Below are 23,812 nucleotides of genomic sequence, written 5' to 3'. Positions count from 1 at the left end.
GAGAAAGTGCCCGCTCCCGGACTAGCCCGCTGGCATTACCCCGAGCTTACTGAACTGTGTCTTCTCCGGACTCATTGAGTCGGAATTAGAGTCGGAGCACCAAGCCCCTGGCGATCTGCATGCACATAACTTCCCGTTTATAAGACATGCCGGGACCAGAGGATGTGTTCAATGACACCACAGGGGAAACAAAGGGCAAACCATCGACTTATTCCCCAATAAATAAGTTACAAGGAAAACAAATAAGGAGAGAAATCTGCGGAATAAACAAGACTTAAGAGACCTATCAACCACATGTTTGGATCCTGATGTGAAAAAGTCAATTCTCTTTAACAAGTTTAAAATTACTAGGTATTGGGGAAATTAGAATATGGATTGGATATTTGAGGATATTAGGAATTATTGTTAAATTGTTAGAAGTGACAATGGTATTATAATTCTTTTTAAGTGCTTATCTTTTAAAGGAACCAAAGTATGTACAAATGAAATAATGGCCTGAGTCTGGGATTTGCCTCACAACGATCCAGCAGGGAGGTGGGAAGGGAGGAGTGTGCTGGGAAAATGGGCAGGATCACAGATAAAAGGCGATTGGCCATCAGTTTATAACTGCTGAAACAGGTGCTTGTTACAAGGAGGTTCATCAAGTAGTCTCTCGGCTTTGGAATAGATTTAAGTTTTTCAATAACCAAAGTTTCTTTAAAGTGTTCTGTGGGAGGAAGGAGCTGCACAAATGTGAGTTCCTGCCGTCAGCCCGGCCCGAGAGCAGCAGCTGAGTGGGGACCAGGTGAAATGGAGCCGCAGGGACGGAGCAGACAGACTGAACAGAATTACAGCTGCCGAAACACACACCTGTCCCGTTTCCTGTGGAAACCGGGCCCACCCTGCCAAGGCGCCTCCAGTGGCCGTCAGAGGCTGGGGCTGTGCTGTGTAAATGAGACTGGAACTCAGCGGCCCTCCTCCCTAGGTGCCAGCGGTTTCTATAGAAACCACCAGAGAATGATATTTCTGAGAGCACAAAGCATCTCCACTGGCCTCCACCGGCTTTGTTCACACTTACCCATCAGCATCTGAGATCCAGCCTATCAAAGTGGGCCTTGTGGCTCACTTTTAAAATAGGTACAGCTCATTATAAAGCACCTGCTCTCAAACGTTTCCAAGGAAACAGGCCCCAAGACACCCCTCTCTAAATTCATTAGCATTTAACACTCCTTAATGAGGCTTAAAGATGGCGCTTTAATAACCATATGCTGGAGGAGGATCCCTTCCCTCTTACACTGAGGTGTGACTGATGAGCGGGAGGGGCTCTCCGAGGCCCCGCCTTGGCTGCAAGCCTTCCTGAAAGCCACCATCGTCAGGAGCACTGGTGTCTGTCTCCAGGCCGGGGAGGGCTCCCTGTGGCTAAAGCCCCCCTTGGGGTGTTCAGCTCTGGGCCACAACCTAAAAATGGCCAGGGAGGAGGCCCCACAGGCATAGCCAGGCTAACCTTATTTCCTGACCCTCCTACACACACACACACACACACACACACACACACACACACACACACACACCGTGTGCACTCCAACCACACAGACCCCTCACCATTCCCTCACCTGTCGAACCCTTCATGCCTGTGCCTTTCTGCATTCCTTATGCCTAAAATGCCCTCCCCTAACCTGCTGCCTAGAAAACTCCTATGCATCCTTCAAAACCCTCTGCCAAGTCCCCAAAGTGCTGAGCAGACTCATTGGCTCCTTCCCCTGTGGTCCTTTCACCCCACCTCCATGGAAGCTCCCATCACACTGGCCAATACTGTTTCCTCCACGCAAATGTGACCCCGGGCCTCAGGGCAGGATGAGCCTCATTCTCCTCCACCCCATGGCCACCCACTACCCAGCAGGTATTCAATAGTGTTCGTAGGACGTCCTGATAAATCAGTCTCAACCAGCAGCTCCAAGCCACTGGGGACCCCAGGAGAGGGAGCCGACCACTCCCAGCATGAGGTCTCAGCGCAGCCCTTCCCAGCTACTATGGGGTCTGCTCCATACAGACCACATCACAGAGTGCAGCCCCTTCCTGACAGATGGGGAAACTGAGGCCCAGGGAATGGGGACACTGAGTGTGGGGGGCCTTTTCCCCAGGAGGGGTGGAGAAGCAGAGAGCAGGTTTGTGAAGCTCCTCGGATGGCCAGAGCTGTGTGGGAGGGCAGGGCCAGTGCAGAGGGCCTCTCCCTGCACCTCCCACTCCTCCCTCCTCGGGTTGTGCCTGAGGCAGAAACAGAACATACCCCACGGACAGCCTTCCTGTGTGGTCTCCACATGCAGCCCAGAGCTGACCAGGGGTGGGAGACATGGAGGGGACAGCTGGAGAGAAGGAGCCAACATTGCCTCACTCCCCAGGAGCTCCCAGAACCCAGGAGGCCTCTCCCCACCCCCACCAGCCACCCCTGGACGGATCCTGCGTTGCCACCTTCCTCTGTCTCGGAAGGGATTTACTGGCCAGTTTTAAGGAACTACAGAACCTCCAGTTCCTGGGGCTCCTGGGAATAGGGGTTAGAGTTAGGGTTAGGGTTAGGGTTAGGGTTAGAGTTAGGGATTAGGGTTAGGGATTAGGGTTAAGGTTAGGGGTTAGGGGTTAAGGGTTAAGGTTAGGGTTAAGGTTAGGGTTAGGGGTTAGGGTTAGGGTTAAGGTTAGGGGTTAGGGTTAGGGGTTAGGGTTAGAGTTAGGGGTTAGGGTTAGGGATTAGGGTTAAGGTTAGGGTTAGAGTTCGGGGTTAGGGTTAAGGTTAGGAGTTAGGGTTAGGGTTAGAGTTAGGGGTTAGGGTTAAGGTTAGGGGTTAGGGTTAGGGGTTAGGGTTAGAGTTAGGGGTTAGGGTTAGGGATTAGGGTTAAGGTTAGGGTTAGGGGTTAGGGTTAGAGTTAGGGGTTAGGGTTAGGGATTAGGGTTAAGGTTAGGGTTAGAGTTCAGGGTTAGGGTTAAGGTTAGGGTTAGGGTTAGGGTTAGAGTTAGGGGTTAGGGTTAAGGTTAGGAGTTAGGGTTAAGGTTAGGGTTAGGGTTAGGGTTAGGGATTAGGGTTAGAGTTAGGGGTTAGGAGTTAGGGCTAAGGTTAGGGGTTTGGGTTAGGGTTCCCACTGTAGCTTTCCTTAATCCCACTCTGCGTTCTTCCCCCACATTTTGAGCATCCTTATTTACGAGGCAGAAATTACTTCATTTCTGTCTTTTGAAAATAAATCAAAGGCGCGGGGATGTATATCCAAACCTCTGACCACCTGAGGACGAGCCTCCCACGGGGCTAGAGACCCTCTTCAGCAGAAAGCAGACTGAGGTTTGGTCAGGCGCACTACCTGGCTGGCGGAGAGGTACGATCTCCACTCAGCTCTGTGTGTTTTTTAACATTTTAATACTTTTAAAGGTTTTGGTTTTTTCATTTGTTTGTTTGAGAGAGGAATCGAGAGGGAGAGATAGAAACATCAAAGGTGAGAGAAAAACCATTGATTGGCTGTCTCCTGCCCACCCCCTATTTGAGATCAAACTCCCAACCCAGGCATGTGCCCTGACCGGGAATTGATCTGGTGACCTCTTGGTTCATGGGTGGACACTTAACCACTGGGCCACATCGGCCAGGCTCCCCTCAGCTTTTAGCAGAGCTGAAGATAGCTCATGGTTGCCAACTACCACAAACAAGCTCGTGGAGGTCTGACCCTGTGGGGATCATCATCTGCGAATAAGGTGGCGGGTAACATTCACCGAACACCTACTGTGCCATGCACCTGGCTAGTGACCTCACTGCATCCTCACAACCTTAGGGGTCAGGATTGCCAGCCCACTGTGCAGACGAGGACACGGTGGCTCAGCGATGTGGGGTGGCCCGCCCGGGATCACAGAGCAGGCCGGAGGCAGAGGCAGCGGGACACCCAGTCCACGCCAGTGACACTGCAGCCTGGCCCTCCCTCCTGCACAGCCAGAGGCGGAGAGTAGCTGCTCAATTAGTGCCTGCTGAATCCGAAACGAATTTGAACATGCCCACAGAGAAGCCATCGCGTTAAAAACTGTGAAATTTTAAATTACAGATGCAGAACGCGAGGGAGGGGAAGGAAAGCAGAAACAGTCAATTACACGCGTATCTACGGTGCTGATCCTCTCAAGTGAAAAATTTGTTTTCCTCACTTTATAATGGAGCCTGAATAAAATCGGGTTCCAACAATGCAGCCGCCCTCCCGGGCGCCCGGCTCTGCAGTCCCGGCTGGTGCTGTGCAGGGCATCTGAGCACCTTTCCCTGGGCCCGACCCTCCCGAGAGCTCAGGCTACTCTGGACAAGAGAGATGAAGGTGTGGGGCTCACCTGCCTGGGCCTGTGGGGTCCCCGCCGCCCGACACCAGGTCCGGTGCAGCATCTGTAGCCGGGGCACTGAGGGGAGGGGTCTCTCTCGCTAACGATGCCCAGGGACCGACAAAGGCCACTTCACAGTGCACTGACCTAGGGCCGGGGACCACGGAATGCCCTGTGCCCAGCACACCGCCATCGGTCCGTCACCCCTGCCCCTGCTTTCCACCCTCCTAACCCGGGGCAGATCTCACCGCCTCCGGCCACCAGAAGAAGAGGTGGAGAGGAGCGGGGCTGTCTCCCAGGCGGCCAGTCCCTGGTCAGAAGAGGAGAGCCGGAGCGGGGTCTCCTCCTGGGGCCCAGAACCACCCAGAGGCGCAGCAGGACTGAGGGGAAAGGGAGCGAACCCCTACGACACCTAGGCCCCTCCTGTGATCACTCCCGTGAGCGCCACACAGGCCGGTGGAAGCTCACCCATCGGATCAGGATCAGGTGGGTGAGGGCAAGCAGTGGTTGTGGCATCTGCCCAGAGCACAGCGGCCAGGCCAGGAACCCTCTGGGTGGGGCCTGGCAGGCTGCAGCCCCAGCTCCATAGCTCCTGGCCAGGGCCGGGCAGCAGCAGGAAAGGGTAAGGGCACAGGACCCGGAGCCAGTGCCGGCACCTGCCCCTGGCTCTCTAGGGGGCCCCTCCTTGTCCTGGGCTCACCTGGGAACAAGCACCTGCTGCCTGCCTTGTGTGGCGGAAGGGCCGCCTGCTTCACTCCCACTGCCAGACCCCCGGCCGACTGCAAACCCAGGGGGTACGTTTAGGGGAGATGGATGGGGGTGCCCCACACTGACAAAGCTATGCTGAGACTTGGGGCCCAAGAGGAAGAGGCCCCCTTTCTTTTTTTAAAAACCTTTATTGTTGAAAGTATTACATATGACCCCTTCTAGCCCACCCCCTGCCAAGAGGCCCCTTTTCTGAGATGATCCTCCTGATCCTACCCTCAGAATCACCCACTCCCACGTGGGTACCTCATCTCCCAATGCCTGGACTCTACTGAGCATGTGGGCCCCTTCCCTGGAATCTCAAGGACATCTGTCACCCTACCCACTGTCCTTAACTCCACACCCTGCGATGCCCGCCAGGCCTGCCATACGCGCTGGCTGCCACTGGGGAGCGAGGTGCCGGCCTGGGCTGCCGGGCTGATCTCTGGGACTGAGGGAAGGTGATCCGGAGCACAGCGGACTCCATACCAAGAGCTAGTCCACGGCCAAGACCGGCCCTGGGGGAAGCAGGCCTCCCTGGCTCACTGCCCGGCCCCAGCCCCATTTCCTCTATCCTCAGGAGGCGGCCCCTCTCTAGCCCCGCCCTGCTCCTCAGCTGCCCTCTCTCCGGTCTCCCCGCACCCGCCCAGGTGAGCATGCACAAGCCTCACCTGTGCTGAACACAAGCACCCACACCCAGCCCATCCCCACAGTGACCTGCACTCCCTTCGGAGGGAATGGGCAGAGGCTTCTAGACCTAAAACCTTGCAGACCGTGGGGTCAATTCTGCTTCTAGGACTTGATGCGCAGAGATGTCTGCCTCAGTGTATAATAAAGGGAACGTGGAAATATGCAAATACCCAATAAGAGAGAACTGGTGAAAAGTTTAATGGGCAATGATTTAAAATTATATCACTGATGCCCTGGCCAGTGGCTCGGCAGGTTGGAGCGTCATCCTGTAAACCAAAAGGCTGTGGGTTCGATCCCCAACCGTGGCGCGTACAGGAGGCAACCAATCAATGTTTCTCACATCGTTGTTTTTTTCTCTCTTTCTTTCTCTTCCTTCCTCTCTCTAAAATCAACAAGAACATATCCTTGGGTGAGGATTTTAAAAATGACATCACACAAAACTTTTAACAACCTAGGAAACTGATGCTGTGACACTGCCCTAGGACACCTGCTGTCCGTGGTGGGTACGGCTGGGCTGAAACTGATGGGTTAGCCTCCTCAGGAGTGTCTCCCCGTTCCTTCCCCCGGGGCCTGCACAGAGCACTGTGGGATCAGAATGGGTGTCTGGGGAGCAAGCACTAGCGTGTCCAGGTCTTTGACATCCAAGTCCACCAGGGACCACCCTCCCACAGCACGGTCTCCCCTGGCCCCTCCCAGCCCTGGACCAGCTCTCCTCATAAGGTCTCTGGCTGCCCCTTTGCAAACCCCTCTCCCTCCATCTCCTTCGTCTAATAATTTAGCTACTTTTTTATTCTTCAGAGTAACACCCACTCATGGCAGACAGGTGTCTGCACAGGTGTGACATCCTCCTGTCCATCCCCGTCCCTGTCCTGGGAGGCAGTGGCTGCAGGGAGGGCTTAGGGCGGGCTTGGGGCAGGCTCAGGGCAGCACGGCGCTTCAGGTGAGAAGCAGACCTGGGGGAGTCTGTGGAGATGCAGAAGGAGTGACATTCATCAGCAGAGCAGCAGGCAGAGGGGAGGGGGCACCCTGGTTCATATTAGCAACACACTCCTTCCAGTGGAGACCACCATGTCAGCAGCAGAGCAGCCCCAGGCATCCCGAGGCCGGTGCTGTGTGCCATGGACAACCTGCACAGCCTTGCGTGCTGGCCCAGTACAGGCCACGGGTGCCGGGGTGCTGAGGGGAGGGCTAGCGTGCTGGCCCAGTACAGGTCGTGGGTGCTAGGGTGCCAAGGGGAGGGCTAGCGTGCTGGCCCAGTACAGGCCACGGGTGCCAGGGTGCTGAGGGGAGGGCTAGCGTGCTGGCCCAGTACAGGTCGTGGGTGCTAGGGTGCCAAGGGGAGGGCTAGCGTGCTGGCCCAGTACAGGCCACGGGTGCTGGGGTGCTGAGGGGAGGGCTAGCGTGCTGGCCCAGTACAGGCCACGGGTGCTGGGGTGCTGAGGGGAGGGCTAGCGTGCTGGCCCAGTACAGGTCGTGGGTGCCGGGGTGCTGAGGGGAGGGCTAGCGTGCTGGCCCAGTACAGGTCGTGGGTGCCGGGGTGCTGAGGGGAGGGCTAGCGTGCTGGCCCAGTACAGGTCGTGGGTGCTAGGGTGCCAAGGGGAGGGCTAGCGTGCTGGCCCAGTACAGGTCGTGGGTGCTGGGGTGCCGAGGGGAGGGCTAGCGTGCTGGCCCAGTACAGACCATGGGTGCTGGGGTGCTGAGGGGAGGGCTAGCGTGCTGGCCCAATACAGGTCGTGGGTGCTGGGGTGCCGAGGGGAGAGCTAGCGTGCTGGCCCAGTACAGACCATGGGTGCTAGGGTGCCAAGGGGAGGGCTAGCGTGCTGGCCCAATACAGGCCACAGGTGCCGGGGTGCTGAGGGGAGGGCTAGCGTGCTGGCCCAGTACAGGTCGTGGGTGCTAGGGTGCCGAGGGGAGGGCTAGCGTGCTGGCCCAGTACAGGCCACGGGGGCTGGGGTGCCAAGGGGAGGGCTATCTGGAAGCCGCCACCAAGGTTTCTGGCTTGGTCAGAAACGAGGCCTGTCCTGGAGTTTCTTTGAATCCTGCAAACTAGAATGATGTCATATGTGTCAGGTGCTCGCTCGGCAATCGTTCGATGAATAAATGAATGGGGCGAGCCAGAGAACCAGAACTTTTTAAAGAACATGTTTAAGTGAATGATTATAATTAAAAACTGAGAGATGTGCCTGTTGTAAGAAGAGCCTCAGAGGGCGATGGGAGATGTCACCCTCGTGTCCTCTCTGAATGCCGCGTGAGGGACCACTCAGCACTGCCTAATTACAGGACGCACGGCACGGTTTCTTCTCACACATCCGTCACCTTCCTCAGTGTCGTGCCAGACCTGCTAACGAGCACCAGGCATTCTTCCTTCAGAGTAGAAAGAAAAGGCTGTGGCTGCTGGGAGAGTCTGCCCGCCCCGTGCTTAAATCAGCACAGCCGCCAACTCCCCTCTACCTGGGGATCCATGTGGGGGTGTGAATGCGGACTGCACCCACGTTCTAGAGCAGGGGTGGGCAAACTTTTTGACTCGTGGGCCACAATGGGTTCTTAAACTGGACCGGAGGGCCGGAACAAAAGCATGGATGGAGTGTTTGTGTGAACTAATATAAATTCAAAGTAAAGGAGCGGAGGGGAGAGCAAGAGAACCGGATAGAACAGCCGGATCCGGCCCGCGGGCCGTAGTTTGCCCAAGGCTGTTCTAGAGCCATGAAACCTCCACAGAGCTGCGCCACAGGCTCGCCGAGGCGGGTACGATCACCAAGTCAAGAAGCACCACTGAGCCACGGACCTCGCGACGGCCATGCCAGTCTGGGGCGCCAGGCTGGGCAAGCCCGTCGTGTCCCCAGCCCCTGTGCAGCTCACACTCCAGTGGGAGCTGACACTTGCCAGGCAGCTAACACCAAGCCTAAGGGGGGGCACGGGGACCCCACTCCAGTGGGACTCGGGGGCAGCTCTGCAGAGGAGACAGCGTTGGAGGCCTGCAGGACCCACGCCACCTAGCCAGGAAGAGGGGAAAGTCACAGCCAAGAGAAAATATGTTCAAAACCCACCTGGGCTCTCTAGCCTCTCTCCCTGCTGATTACAACTAAAACTCTGGACAAGACAAAAAGCAATTCCCCGGGAACTCTCACAGTCGACAAAGCTTATTGACTGGGAGGAGAGGTCAGAACGGGGAGAAGTGACCGGCCCAGAGATGAGCTGCTATTTTATTTTCAATTTTGTTTTCTGTCTTTTTTTTCTTCTTTTCTCTAACAGCTTTGACCTCAGAGCAGGCCCCCTGTGGAGCTCTGGTGGCAGCTTCAAAATCCATAAAGCAAAAAATGACAGAATGAACAGAGAAACACACCATTCCGCAATTACGGCTGCAGGCTTCAACACTCCTCTGCCAATAATTGAAAGAACAAGTAGACAAGAAATGAGCAAGATGTACAGGAACGAACGGGACAACATCATCAACTGACTTGGCCCACTGTCACCTATGAAGCGCTCCACCCAACACCAGCGAAATACACAGCTCTCCCAGAGCACAGGGAACACGTCTGACCACAACAGAATTAACATGCTTTGTGTTTTCTTATTTCAGAGAGAGGATCGGAGAGGGAGAAATAGAAACATCAATGATGAGAGAGAATCATCAACTGGCTGCCTCCTGTACGCCCCCTACTGGGGATCAAGCCCGCATCCTGGGCATGTGTCCTGACGGACCATAACAGAATTAAACTAGAAATTAATAACAGAAAGATATTTGGCAAATCCTTACACGTTTAGGAACTAAACAATATACTTCTAAATAGCCCCTACATCAAATAAGAAATAAAAAGAAAATTAGAAAATATTTCTGGGTTGAATGAAAATTTAAATACAACACATCAAAATGTGTGGGATGTGAGCTTGGAGGAAAGTGTATCGAAATAAAATGCTGACATTCAAAAAGATTTCAAATCAACGCTCTAACTTGCCACCTGAAGAAGTTAGGGAAAAAAAACAACAGAAAAACAATGGAGAAAAATCAATGTTTCATTGACATGACCAATAAGATTGCTAAATCTCTAGCCACACTGAGAAAAAATAAAAGAAGACACAAGTATCATTACCAGGAATAAAAGAGAGAGAACCTAAAATCACCAAGAGGATAATAAAGGAATATGATGAGCAAGTGCATGTATATAAATTTGATAACTTAGATGAAGTGAACCAATCCTTTAAGGGGTACCAACCACCAACGCTCATTTGTGAAGAAATACAGTCTGCAGAGTCCTGTGTGAACCCTCACGGAGACCACTTCAAACCGTGTTGCTACCACCTCACACCCGCAGGGACGGGATTAGCCGGAAGACCGAGAACACGGGTTGGCGAGGACACAGCAATTGGAACCCTCGGGCACTGCTGGTGGGCATGTAAATGGCGCAGCCACCGTCTGGCGGCTCCTCTGGGCTGCCCATTGAGCTACCATATGGTCCAGCAAGTTCCCTCGGAGGCAAAGCCTGAGAGAAATGAAGACATGTCCACACAAAAACCTGTACACAAACGTTCGTAGCAGCATGATTTATAGCAGCCAAAAATTTAAACACAAATGTCCATCAAGCAGTGAGTGGATAAATAAAATGTGGTCTATCCACACAATGGAAAGTCACTCAGGTATGAGAGGGAATGAAGTCCTGACACAGGCTATAGCGGGGATGGGCCCTGAGAACACGGTTTCTAGAAAATGTCAGGGACGGGCAAATCCACAGAGACAGGTAGTAGATTAGTGGTTGCCGAGGGCCGGCGGGGGGGGGGGGGGCGGGGGGCGGGGGGCAGGGAGCCCTCTAAAGGGCACGGGGTTTCTTTCTGAGGTGATGAGCATGTTCTGGATTGACTGTGATAATGGCCGCATAACTAAATACACGAAAAACTAAGGAACTGAACATTTTCCATGAGTGCATTGTACATTATGTGCATTACATCTCAACAAAGCTGTCATCAAAAAGATTCAGTAAGTATTCGAGACAAAAGATAACTAGGGCATCAAACCCATGATTTTTTGAATGCTATTAGCTATGGCAAACTAAAAAAGTTTTGAGGTAAAAAGGTAAGTCAATTTCAATAATGATATGAAATTTCTTAAAAATCTCAAGGGGAGGTTTTGGTGTAACAGCTTATTTTCAAGGCAAAAGGCATGATAAAGGACTCAAACTAGCATTATGTCAATTCTGCACTTATATAGTCATTCTAGTCTGCTTTGTATTTTCTGGTATGCACTACTGCATTTTGAAGAACAGAAGTTATCAAGTGGGGTATTAAGGTAGGATTTAAGATCTGGCCCCCAGTGTCGTGGGTCTCCCGTTGTCCACACGGAGCTGAGCCCCCCGGCAGGTCTTAAAGGGGAGCTGCTGGTGGCCCCCAGAAAGCGCTACAGTGGGGGCTGAAGAGGAGGGCTGGGCTGGGCGGCCGTCATCAGGATCCGGACTCCGAGAACCACCTCCCAGCTCTGCCCACAAGTTTGGACGACCCAGGAGACGCACGCAGACTGGCCAGCCACCTGTGAGGGCAGCCAGAGACGGACAGGTGCATCAGACACTAAAGGAATGTGGGTCTCCGAGGGGCTCCCGCAGTCCCTTACTGACCGTGAGCTCCTGCAGGGCAAGGCTGCCTACCTGGATTTTGTCACCTGTGCCCTGGGGCAATGCCTGGTGTCTGGGGGTGGCTCAGGGAATGTCTGTGACATCAATACATGCAGTGTCCTCTTCCTGCAGATGGAGAGGGAGGATTTAGAAAAAGAGATGGGTTCACATCCAAGCCCACACCTGTGCCGAGCGCTGGACCTTTCAGGGCCGGTTTCCTTGCCCCCGAGGGGACAGAGATGCCCTCACACGGGTGCTGGGGTTACAGTTCCAGGCCTGCAGCTGCAGGGCCCCTGGTATCTCGTTCGCAGCTGGGCTCCAACACGGGCCCCGAGCTGCACTGCAGGGCTGGATGAATGCCTGAACTTGAGCGCTGCCCAGTGCAGGTCTCCCCAGGAACAAAACACACAGGGCGTGGGAGTCAAGCCTCCTGGTTCAGGTCTCACCTCACTACCAACCAGCCATGTGCTGGCTGCCAGGACCTCTCTCAACCTTGGGCGCCCTGCCAGTGGAATGGGGTGATGGCAGCGCCTGGCGCCCCTCCCAGGATTGCTGTGCAGCCAATGAGCTCAGAGCAGAGCCTGGCAGGTGCTGAGCACCCAGTACATGCCGCCTCGATCAGTTCTCAGCACCCAGCCCTAGCGCCACGGGCCCGTCGCAGCCCAGAGAAGGAACGGCCCAAAGCCACAAGGCGTTCTGTGCTAGGCTCTCTGGTGCCCTTCCCCCGTCTCTCTGCCCCTGTTAGTCTCCCACTCGCATCTGCATAAAAAGTTTGGTTTGAGGCAAAACTTAGAACTGCAGAAAGTACAGAGTCCAAATAAAAAGGCTTTTTAATATAAAACCGATGAAAGAGACAAATGGAAAGTAATCAAAACCTCATTAGGGCAAATAAGCAACCTGCCTACAATGCCATGAAAACTGATGGTGCTGAGAGTCGTGAAGCGAAGGCACCGAGTCTCCCAGACACAGCCAGCATCTCGGGAATGCAAATTTAAGGGTGCCCTCACTCCACGGAGAGAAACCCTACAAAACACCACTCGGGACTCGCACCGAGGCACCCAAACCGAGACCCAGGGCTATGGTTCACAAGTCTGTTTGTACATCAAAATCCCCTGAGAGGTACCTCTACTGCCCCCAGGTGGGCCTGACCTCTGTGCTAAGGCCGGCAGTCCAGGCCGGCCACCACAGGTGGCTTTACCAGCTCCCATCACTGACGCCCACGGAAGGATGCCCACAGCAGGGGCGTGAGATGACACAGGAATAAATGGTGGCTCGGGTTCTGCTTCACCTGGGTGAGCCCATTGCTTGGGATTTTAGAAACCGGTCTTGATTATGGCTGTTAGTCATTCATGCAAGATCCTCCCTCCCCCTTTGGTAGGCACTGGGGATCCAGCAGCAAGCGAGGCAAACCCCTGACCTCAGGGCATTTACATTCTGCTGGGAAACCACGTGAGGGGCTGTGACATGGACCTGAGGAGAGGGCGAGCCAGTGGCCCCCCCTGTCAACCTGCACATGGAGACACACACCTGCAGGGGGTCTGGGACGTGATCCAAGGAGGTCAAGAAACTAACTCAAGATCTGGAAGTCACGATGGAGAGGGAGGAGAGCGGGAGGTAAAGATGTTGAACAAGCATGAAATATCGATGATTCGTGTCAAACCAGCATGGACAGAAAGTGAGCTGGCCTGTCAGCTGATTTTCTCGTGAGGATTTCTCCCGAGCGATGGGCAGGCGCCCTAGAGGCCCGCCTGGCGGAGAGTACCTGCTGCTCTTCCCGGGAGCAGAGGCGCTGTGCTCCAAGATTTGTTGGCCAGTGCCTACGGATGGACGGGAGGACGGATGAGGGCAGAGGCCGAGCCCCAGCCCGGGGCCACGCACCCTAGATTTTCCAGAGCTGCTCTGATTTCCAGGGCTCGGCCCTGCTCAACTGTGCTGAGTTGGGGTTCCATGACTTAAGTCTTGCAAAAAGGGTCGATTTTAAGCCTCTGTAGTTTTCTACAAATCTGATTCCTAATACAAGGGAGAATTGTTTTTAAGCTTCTATCCTAACTTTGCTCCAACTCCACAGTCATCTTAAAGTGAACTTTGAAGTAAGTGCCTCAGCATTTCCCACAGTACTGGTGGCCCGGAGAGCTGGGCCCACATCTTACACTTCTGCATCCCTGCAGCTCCAGCTGGGCACACAGCCGGGACCCTGTGCGGCTGAAGATGCATGAGGCTAGCAGCTCTGTCATCTACAAACATGCGGAGCACAAGAGCTCAGACTTGGCCGCCAAGTGCAGTGTTGAGGCCACCACATCATACCTCACCCGATGCAGGATCTCCCAAGTCCTCTGCTTCTGTCCACAATTCTAGAATGACCAGTTGCAGCTGGACCACAGCTAGCCTTAGATCCCAGGGTGGCCACTGCCCCTGAGCTGTGGGCAGGTGGGTGCACCTGCAAGGCTACACCACAGTGGTGGGGCAGCTGACCCCATCAGTTGACCCAAGATTACCCCCTGAGCACCTGCTCTGGTCCAGGCCCTGTGGGAGATGCTGGACACAGACACGACTTGACCCAGCCCCTACCCGGGTGGCTGTACATGAACACCCGCTGGATGCAGGAGCTCATGGTAAAGTAAGTTCAGTAGCTGTCACTAAGGTAGGTCCCAGGTGGTGCAGGTCAGCCAGGACAAAGGCCAAGGGCACTCACAGTGGAGGAGCAGGGGGCCTCTATGATCAGAGGCCCTCTGGGCCCTGGCTTCTAAGTGTGGTCCATGGGCTGTCTGCCTCTGCATCTCCTGGGAGCTGGTCAGAAATCCCGGACTGGATGTTTGTGCCCCCCTCCCAAATCCATATGTTGAAGCCCTAACCCCCAATGGGATTAGGTTACATGAGGCTGGAGGGTGGAGGCCCATGATGGCCCTGGTGCATTGTAAGGGGATGAAGAGACCAGAGCTCTCTCTCCCCACCATGTGAGGACACAGCAAGAAGGTGGCTGTCCACAAGCCAGGAAGAGAGCCCTCACCTGACCATGCTGGCACCTTGCTCTTGAATTTTCAGCCTCCAGAAATAAAGTTCTGTGTTGAAGCACCCCAGTCTGTGGAATTTGGTTACAGCAGCCCAAGCTGACTGAGATACCATCTCTACGCCAGATCTGCCGAAGCAGAATCTATGTCCTAACAAGAGCCCCAGGTGCAAGTCTAAGAAACCCCGCGGTAGAGACCACCTCACCACCTCTCTACTATACCAGCGGGGAAGCTGCGACTGACCCAGGCTTTAGCCTAAGGGATTTGCCCACAATCCCCCAAGCTGAGCGAGTGGTATGGGGAGAATGTGAGCCAGATGTCCCGTAGCCCAGGCCAGTAACACTGGAGGCCAGGAGGGTTGCTGGAGAGAGGGACCCCCACAGTGACATGAAGGTCAGGCCCAGACATCTTGAATTCCAGTCAACACTCAAGTTCAAGGGAGAAGAGTCAGAAACTTCTGTATGGGTGGCCCTGAGCCAGCTCCGGGTGAGCATGGTCAGCTGGCTTGGGCAGAGCACATCCTGCCAACCTGCCGGAGGGGGAGCCCGGCACTTGGCAGTAATGAGGAATGTGATTAGGCAGAGAGAGATTGGCCAAGAGGAGGAGAAGGGGAGCCAAGAAGCCCATTTGCCATAATGAACTGGGCTGGACCAGAGGAGTCCAGAATCCCAACACTCATCACTCGGCTAAGCTTAAGGAATCATAAAATTGTAGGACTGAAAGTAGCTTCAAGGTTATGTGTTCCAGCTCCTCCTCAGACTTGGTTCTCTGAGACCCCAGGCTAGTGGTCACGCTCCAGGGGTGGGCACATCTACCCAGGATGCCGCCACTCTGGCCCAAAACTTACCTCTAACCTTCAACATGCTGGTCGCTTTAACCCAGCAAGTGAGTTCTGGGGCTTAAGGAAATAAGCCCCCAATATGGAAACCACTATATATGCAAGTAGATGTCTTACAGAGGAATGTACAATAATGTGGACCAGGATAGTTGTTTGGAGGTGGTAACAAAAAATACCTCGACCCCTGACTGGAGGACAGTTCTCTGGAAAAGACATTCTCTGAGCACATAGTTCCTGCAAGGATGCCCATAACAGGGAGGGGTGGGAGGGACACAGAGACTCCCACCCTGTCATCCAGATCGGGGCAATTAGTCCCAATAATCAACAGGGTGACAGATGTCACAGCCAGATCTATGCATAGCAGGAGTCGGACAAGTTGTAAATACTTTTGGCTTTGTAAGCCATGTGGTCTCTGTTGCAACTACTCAATTCTGTCTCTGTAGCATAAAAGCAGCCAAAGGCGATACATAAATGAATGAGTGTGACTGTGTTCCAATAAAACTTTATTTATAAAAACAGGTAGTGGGTCAGATTTAGCCCCAGGCTGCTGTTTGCTGACCTCTGACCTCCCTCTTTACATCAATTACTTTTAAATGGGAAGGGAGGGCATCCTAAACGTTCAACTTAGGGAAACTGTTTAGTAAGCTAAACCATGTGGAATTGACTCATTCGATCCATATTCATCGAGGGCTTGCTATGTCAGACACTGCTCTGAGCCAGGGATGAGGCAAGGAGCCAGTCAGCATGCTGGGTCAAAGGGACTTACCGAAAATCCTGCAGGCATTTGTGATAACAAGGAAAACCCTTACAATGCTCCGAGAAAAGCAACATATAAAATTATGTATAAAAATAAGACCAAACAATGTTTCTCAAAAAACCCCACACAGGGGAAAAGGAAAATATCAAAAATTACTAAGTTTACTTTAGCTATTTCCACCAACCCTTCCCTCATTTCCCTCCCTTTTTTTTTTTTATATGTAATTACGTATTACTTTTACAACAAAACCGGGCTTCTATTGTATTTTAAAGGGGAAGCGTGACTTGGTTTTAAGCTGAGGTCTGTGTCCCTTCTGCTTCCACCTTCAATTAGTTCCCAGTTGTTGCTGAGGGCAGTCAGAAAAAGCCCAATGGCTGGTGGGTCCTCCAGGTTCCTGCACTGGCCAGGGAGGGCCAGGTGTTCAGCACCAGGGACAGCGCCCAGCACGCTGGGCAGGGAGCCACCCAGGTGGGAGGAGCCAGTGCCTGTCCTCTCTTCCTCCTGCAGAGTCCAGGTGAGGCTCTCACTACACCTGCCAGAGGGAACAACGGAAGCAGGAAAAAGCTGTTCCTAACGCCTGGCTGGTGCAAATGGAGCAGGGTCCAGTGACCCGGCAGGGGGCAGAGGCAGTCGGATTGCTGGTAAGAAGGGAGTAGAAACAAACACTGCACATCGCTCTACCTTTATTATTGGCCTGAGACAGACTTGAAACATGCCAGGACCAGTCAGTCACAGGAACCTATGCTTCGAATTGCTTCTCCCCCAGCATTTTCAGACCGTGTCAGCTGGCCTCAGCCCCAGGAGAAAATCCGATATTTTTAACAAACTCCTCAATCAGATGGCATCCTTGGTGAGCAATTTCTTATGTGTTCGGTTTTTAAGGCTAGAAGCAGGGAGTGCACCTTCAAGGGACAGGGCCCTCGGCAGGGGCTGGAGAATCCGGAGATCATGTGGCCAAGAGATTCCAACTCCACAGCTCTTTCCAGTGCTTTCTTTCACTCATCACGTATTTATATCCCAAACATAAGTGTTCTAATATTTTTCTAAAATTCCACTGTGTCCACTTCTTTTTATTTTTTTCTTTGTTAACCCACACCCAAGGATATTTTTCCATTGATTTTTAGGGAGAGTAGGAGAGAGAGGGAAAGACAGAGAGAAACATTGATATGAGAGAAGCACATCAATTGGTTGCCTCTTATATGAGTCCCAACCAGGGCCCGGGCCAGGGAGGAGCCTGCAACCAAGGAACGTGCCTTTGACCGGAATTGAACCCCACACCCTTTGGTCCACAAGCCGACGCTCTATCCACTAAGCCAAACCGGCAAGGGCTGTCCATTTCTTTATGGGTAACTTTTCTCTCTTTCCCAAATATTTTTGTAAAGTTTCTTTGTTTAAAAAAAAAAAGTGTGATTTAAAAAAAAAAAAAAAAAACCTTTTTTTTTTTAGAAACTATTTTCTATCAACCTTATTTCTTCGGTTGGTGGTGGTTCCCACCTACTGGGTGGCCTGAGCGGTGGGGCTGCATCCAGCGCCCAGTCAGCGGTGGGCTGAGCGCTCTAGCCTCAGGAGGAAGCTGCTGAACGGGCACAGGGGCGCCTGCATGACTTTTTTATCTGAAAGAGTACATCTGCCGCTGGTGGGAATGCAGACTGGTGCAGCCACTGTGGAAAACAGTATGGAGTTGCCCAAAAAATTAAATAAGGAACCACAGTTTGACCCAGCAATCCCACTTCTGGGGATATATCCTAAGAGTCCCAAAACTCAATTAGAAAGACTAAATGCACCCCTATGTTCATAGCAGCACAATTTACTATATTTAAGATCTGGAAACAGCCCAAGTGCCTATCAGCAGATGAGTGGATAAAAAAGCCGTGATACATTTACACCATGGAATACTATCCAGCAATAAAAAAGCAGAATCTCTTACCCTTTGCAGCAGCATGAATTGACCTGGAGGGTATTATGCTAAGTGAAATAAGCCAGTCAGAGAAGGACAAATATCACATAATCTCATGTATATGTGGAATCTAATGAACAAAATAAACTGATGAACAAAATAGATCCAGAGACATGGATGCATGGAACAGACTGACAGATCTCAGAGGCAAGGGGGGGTGGGGGAGAGAGATTAGCTTAAAGAACTTACATGCATATATACATAGCCTGTGGACACATACAATAGTGCGGTGAAGGCCTGGGTGAGGCAGGGGTTGGGGGAAGGAAGGCAGCGGGAGGGAAAGGGAGGCCTCTGTAATACCGTCAACAATAAAAAATGAATAAATAAAAAAAGAAAGACAAAAAGAGTACATCTGTCTGTGCGCTAACTCTCTGACCTGTGAAGTACTTTAAGCAAGATGCCTTCAGATGCCTGGCCCTGGGGGCGCTATCTCACCTCCCTCCACCCCGGCCACCTGCACGGGCCTCTGCTAACACACGCCTGCTTAGGGGCTGCACCTGTCCGGGGCAGCCTTCAGGTGGGACCTTTTGGTGCAGGTGAAGCAGGCTGGAGCCCTTCAGGCTGGGACACTGACATTCAGGCTTCTTTCAAAGTCAAGTTCAACCCTAGGGGCTGTGTGCCTTCTTCACACCAGGGCAGTACTTCTCAGATCCTGAATACAAACCCTCCTGACTGTGTCTAGCCCCCAGTCAGTCCCTGCTCTTCCTCACCCCTCCATGAATCCTCCTCAGCCCTGATCCCGGGACCCTCCTCACAAGTCTCCCACAGCTCCCCTCTGCTAATCCAAACCAAGACCCATAGCACTGACAGCCTCTTCCTAGGCCTGTCTCACTGTCTGGAGCTCATGCCCAGTCAAGGTAAGCCGGTCACTAGTCCCAGCCCACATTTCATATTACCACCTCCTGTACTGTACGCTCGGCATGACTGCCTTCCTCCCTCATTCACTCAATCAGGCAACCAAGATTTGTTGCATGCCTGCTATATGCCAGGCACTGTTCTAGAAACTAGAAGTCAGCAACAAACAAAACAGACAAAACTCCCTGCCTTGGAGGATCTTATGTTCTAACTAATGTCCCAGTGCACAGATTCATGCACATTGAAAGGAAATTAATTAGAAGAAATATTTTAATATCACTATTCGCCCTTTCTCTATAATAGAAGTGTCAACCAAACTCATGATAGACAATGACAGATCGAAACACATGCGTGCGATTGGTGCCAGCGAAAGCTTTATGTGTATCACACATGCACGAGTCAACTTAGCCTTTTATATATATAGAATAAACTTGCTTAATTAGACCTGCTTTCTGATGTAGCTAAACTTTTTCCAGCCCAGTGAAGCACCCCAACTTCTCTTTCAGGTAATTGTCAGCAACACAGCAGTAAATATCAACACAAAGCAGATTATTACTGTAGATCACGCAGGGAGAACAAAGGATAAAATATTTAACTGCAGCAGTGTTTGACTATATTCTGCACAGTGAGAAAACCTGAAGTCATTTTCAAGTTCCACCATTTCTTACTTCTTTTCAGTCGGGTCAACTTTCTAAACTTTCTAAATCTCCATTTTCTGGCTAATGAAAAGAAATAGGATTCTACTGAGTCTCCTATCTACCTACTCCAGGACTTCTGTGAGGATCAAATGAGATGAGGCATGTGAAAACACTTTACAAACATTTGGTTAAAGTGTAAAATGTTTACACCTGGCTATAAAGCAAGTCATGTTCCTGGGCTGAAGAAACTCCAAGGAGGCTAGTCACTAGGGAGAGGAAGCCAGGTGTTGCTATGTGATGTCATTACCCGGCACCCACAGCAATCGTTTCCAGGTTGTGCTGGGCTGTGGGCCGCATTTTGCACCATGGGGTCTTAGCAGCATTGGCTGCAATTTGGTGGGGTGTCACTCCGGGGTGGTGGCAGGGCCTGTGTCCCACTTGGGGGAAGCCGAGTGTTGGTTTGTCAGTGCAAAGTCCATGGTGCTGTTTATTTTTAAACTAGAGGCCCGATGCACAAAGATTCGTGCAAGAATGGGCTTTCCTTCCCCTGGCTGCCAGCACTGCCTTCGCTCCGGCCCGGAGCCACCTTTCCGCCTTCCCATGCTGCCCAGAGGTCTGGAGTGGCTGGGGCGGGGTGGAACGCCTGCGTCCCACCCCACCCCCGGCCGCTCAGTGCCTGCATATGCAAATTAACCCACCATCTTTGTTGGGTTAATTTGCATACTCACTCCTGAGTGGCTGGTGGGCATCACAAAAGTGTGGTCAATTTGCATATTACTCTTTTATTGGTGTAGATGGCCAGTGCATGTCATGGCAGCTCCTGCATTGAGCATCTCCCCCCTGGTGGTCAGTGCACATCATAGCTACCAGTTAGATGGACACTTAGCCTTCTATATATAGAGTCCCAGTGCACGAAATTCATGCACAGGGTGGGGGGGGGGGGAGTCCCTCAGCCCAGCCTGCACCCTCTCGCAATCTGGGACCCCTTGAGGGATATCCAACTGCCAGTTTAGGCCTTATCTCAGGATCAGGCCTAAATTGGCAGTCGGACATCCCTCTCACAATCCAGGACCGCTGGCTCCTAACTGCTGGCCTGCCTGTCTGCCTGACCGCCCCTAATCACTCTGCCTGCCTGCCTCATCGCCCCTAACCACTCGCCTGCCTGCCTGATTGCCCCTAACTGCTTGTCTGCCCGCCTGATCGCCCCTAACTGCCTCTGCCTCGGCCCCTACTGCTGCGACTTCGTCCAGAAAGATGTCCAGAATGACCTTCAGCTGTCCAGTCTAATTAGCATATTATGCTTTTATTATTATAGATTATTATAGATATAGATGGAAAAAGACAGGCAAATAAATGAACATGTAAAACCAGGTAATAGTAAGTGCAAAGGAGACTAATGAATGTCAGGGGGCAGCTGGCATGGTGGTCAGGGATGGCCTCCCTGGAGAGGTGGCATTTGAGTAGAACCCTGCAGGAGGGCGGGCATGAGCCTCCAGTAGAACACTGGGAGAAAAACATTCCAGGCAAAAGGAGCAGCAAGTGCCAAGGCCCTGAGGCAGGAATGTGCCGGTGCGCTCTAGGAAAGGCAAGGAGGCTAGTGGGGATGAGAGAAGATCATGCAGGCCTAGTGGGCCACAGCAGGGACACTGGCTTTCACTGTGAGTAACACCTGAGCCTGAGGGCTCTGACCAGATGGGCAACACACTGGACATATACTGTAACAGACCACTCTAGCCTCCAGTTGTTGAGAACAAACTGCAAGGGGCATAGGGGGGAAGAGACACCAGATAGAAAGCCTCTACAGTTATGCCAGTGGGAGGCAATAGCAGCTTAATCCAGACTCATGAGCAGATCTCCTGGCAGGTTGGGTGTAGGGGTACAAAAAGAGCAGAGACTGGATGGCTCTGATGGTTCTGGCCAGAACGACTGAAGGGATAGGGTTGCCATGTATTAGGTTGGTGAAGGCGACAGGAGCAGCAGGCTGTGTGCAGGGTGGGAGTGGAGATCACTTCCCTGTGGGACTGATGGTGAGCAGCTTTTAAGCCCCAAAAGGAACACAGTCTCCTCGAAGAAGCCTTCCTCACAGCAAGGTGAAGAGCACTCCCTGCCTCTGAATGCTGGCCCCTCCCTGCCTCCTTCCCTTTCTCGCCCCATTCACCTTCACACACACACACACACACACACACACACACACACACACACACACATCCCAGTGGTCGGCAAACTCATTAGTCAACAGAGCCAAATATCAACAGAACGACGATTGAAATTTCTTTTGAGAGCCAAATTTTTTAAACTTAAACTTCTTCTAACGCCACTTCTTCAAAATAGACTCGCCCAGGCTGTGGTATTTTGTGGAAGAGCCACACTTAAGGGGCCAAAGAGGCACATGTGGCTCACGAGCCACAGTTTGCCGACCACGGACTTATCCGCATCAGTTACCTGTATCTACACGTAATTTGAGGCTCATTCATTTTACATTATCTGGAAGCATTTGCACATAGTAGCTGTTCAATAAATATTGTTGGTACGATGCCGTACATTGCACCAATGATGTTTTAATAGTCCAACAACTCAAAATTGTTTTTTCAAAACATCTAAAAATTATGCTTAGCACTGATTAAAAATTAGTGGTACTCAGTCCATCTGAAGCATCCTAGATGGAGGTGTGGACCTGCCTCCAGCCATTCAAATCGTCATGGCAGGCTCTCCGAGGAAAGGTCAGGAGAAGAAGATGGGCTTACCTTGCCGGCCCTCACATCCCAGGCTTTGACCTCAGAGCTGAAGCCCCCACACACAAAAAGGTTGTGGTCTTTCGGATGAAATTTCAAGGTAGTGACTCTGAAGTTACTCTGACCGCTGAATACCTGGGTTCCTACAACGCAAAAAAGAGAAGAGGAAAAATAGATCACAAAATAAGTATCTTTAAGACAAAGACGCCACCTGGGATGGAGCTACAGGCCAACACTGCCCACCTGCGCCCAAGGTGGCCAGGAAAGACTTTCTGGAAACACAACAGCGGCAGCAGCAACTCTGGCCTCACCCTCACTCTCTGCCACCGGGCCCTGATTAGCGGGACCCCCTCCCCGAGGCTAAACTAGTGGCTGGCTCCGTGAACGCCGCCTTCTGTGTGCTCTGATCCACTTTACACAGAAACACCCCACAGTGGGGAGGCTGAGCAGCATGGCCAAGCTGCACAGCTCACACAGCGGAGTCTTTTCCTGGGTCTGCAAGTCTGATGGAAACCAGGGGGCTCCAGAGTGATTCTCTGTAGGACCAGCCCTCTTACAATCACAACCTTACAATCCCCCGTGAAGGGTTTGGTACTGAGCCTGGAGTGGGGGTGGCAGGAGACTCTGGCGACAAAGGAGAGTGTGACATCACACTGGCCCAAACTCCCGATGTGCAGGTGGTGTGGACCCTCAGAGTGCCACTGGTTCTACAGGACTCAAGTCCGTCCTGGTCCTTATGTATCTGTCATCAGATGGTCGTCAAGCATTTACATGCCTTGTGCAAGTGTTCCTGTGCCCTGAGCTGGTCTGGGGGGCTCCAGGCCAGCGCTCCTCCATCTTCACAGTGGCACCTCGCACCAGAGCAGTGGCTCTAGTTCTCATGTGTCCAATTCAACCCCCAAAAGTGCAGTGAGGAACCGGGCTAGCATGGGAGCCGTTCTCAACACAGAGTCTGAGGGCCGCCTCTGTGCATGTCCCCAGACCCAGGCCACCACACCAGGTGTGGCGCCTCCTGCACGTCACACCAACCAGGCAGCTTCCTATAGAGAAGCCGACAAGGGCTCCCCCGGCCCACAAGGGTCACGCTTGACTGCCGCAGGCCCATGGGAAGTCCCCCACTGGACTGAGGCAGCAGGCAGTTAGGGGCACAAGAAGCTGGTGGCCAAGAACACCAACCTCTCCCGTGTCACTTCCTCTTACAGAAAGCACTTCCTGAAGGCTGCCCTGCTTTGTGTTCAGGACCCCACTCACCTAGTGGAATGTTCAACCAAGTCACCAGGGGAGGACATGAGAGCCAATGACCGGTACTTTGACCTGGATGGGTCTCAGGACTGTCTGACAGCATGCCCCATCAATGAGAAACCAGGAGCTCACATGGCCAACCTCTGCACGGTTATTCATTAGTGATACAATGTGCTATGTACCAATATGCTCTGAACATTACAACAAATACCAAAAATAGAATATTTTAAAGGATGAGACAAGGAGAAAATAACCAGTATTTTAAAATATATCAACATGCCATTTACTAAGAGGATCAACAAACCGCTTTGAAATCATTAATAAGTCCTAATGTTTTCAGTAAGAATGACAGGATTGACTATACTTCCATTTTTTTCAAATGCAGGGAACTTTTTTGTCAGTCAGTGATTTAAAAGAAGCCTGGTTACAGCTTCTGTTTATTC

At 52.3% G+C, this 23,812-nt stretch overlaps 1 protein-coding gene across 9 annotated transcripts in view; it reads right to left on the bottom strand.

Annotated features, from left to right (window-relative positions):
• The window catches only part of WDR25 (WD repeat domain 25), a 146,662-nt gene that overhangs the window by 30,451 nt on the left and 92,399 nt on the right, over positions 1 to 23,812 (bottom strand). For all 9 annotated transcript variants that reach the window (XM_080671818.1, XM_080671815.1, XM_080671819.1 and 6 more), the window contains one exon: positions 22,140 to 22,270. In XM_080671818.1, coding sequence (XP_080527944.1) covers positions 22,140 to 22,270 — 131 coding nt within the window. The remainder of the gene's footprint in view (positions 1 to 22,139; positions 22,271 to 23,812) is intronic.

This window comes from Plecotus auritus (genome assembly GCF_963455305.1).
Source record: "Plecotus auritus genome assembly, chromosome: 1".
Classification (NCBI taxonomy): Eukaryota; Metazoa; Chordata; class Mammalia; order Chiroptera; family Vespertilionidae; genus Plecotus; species Plecotus auritus.
This window is presented reverse-complemented; position numbering and strand designations above follow the sequence as displayed.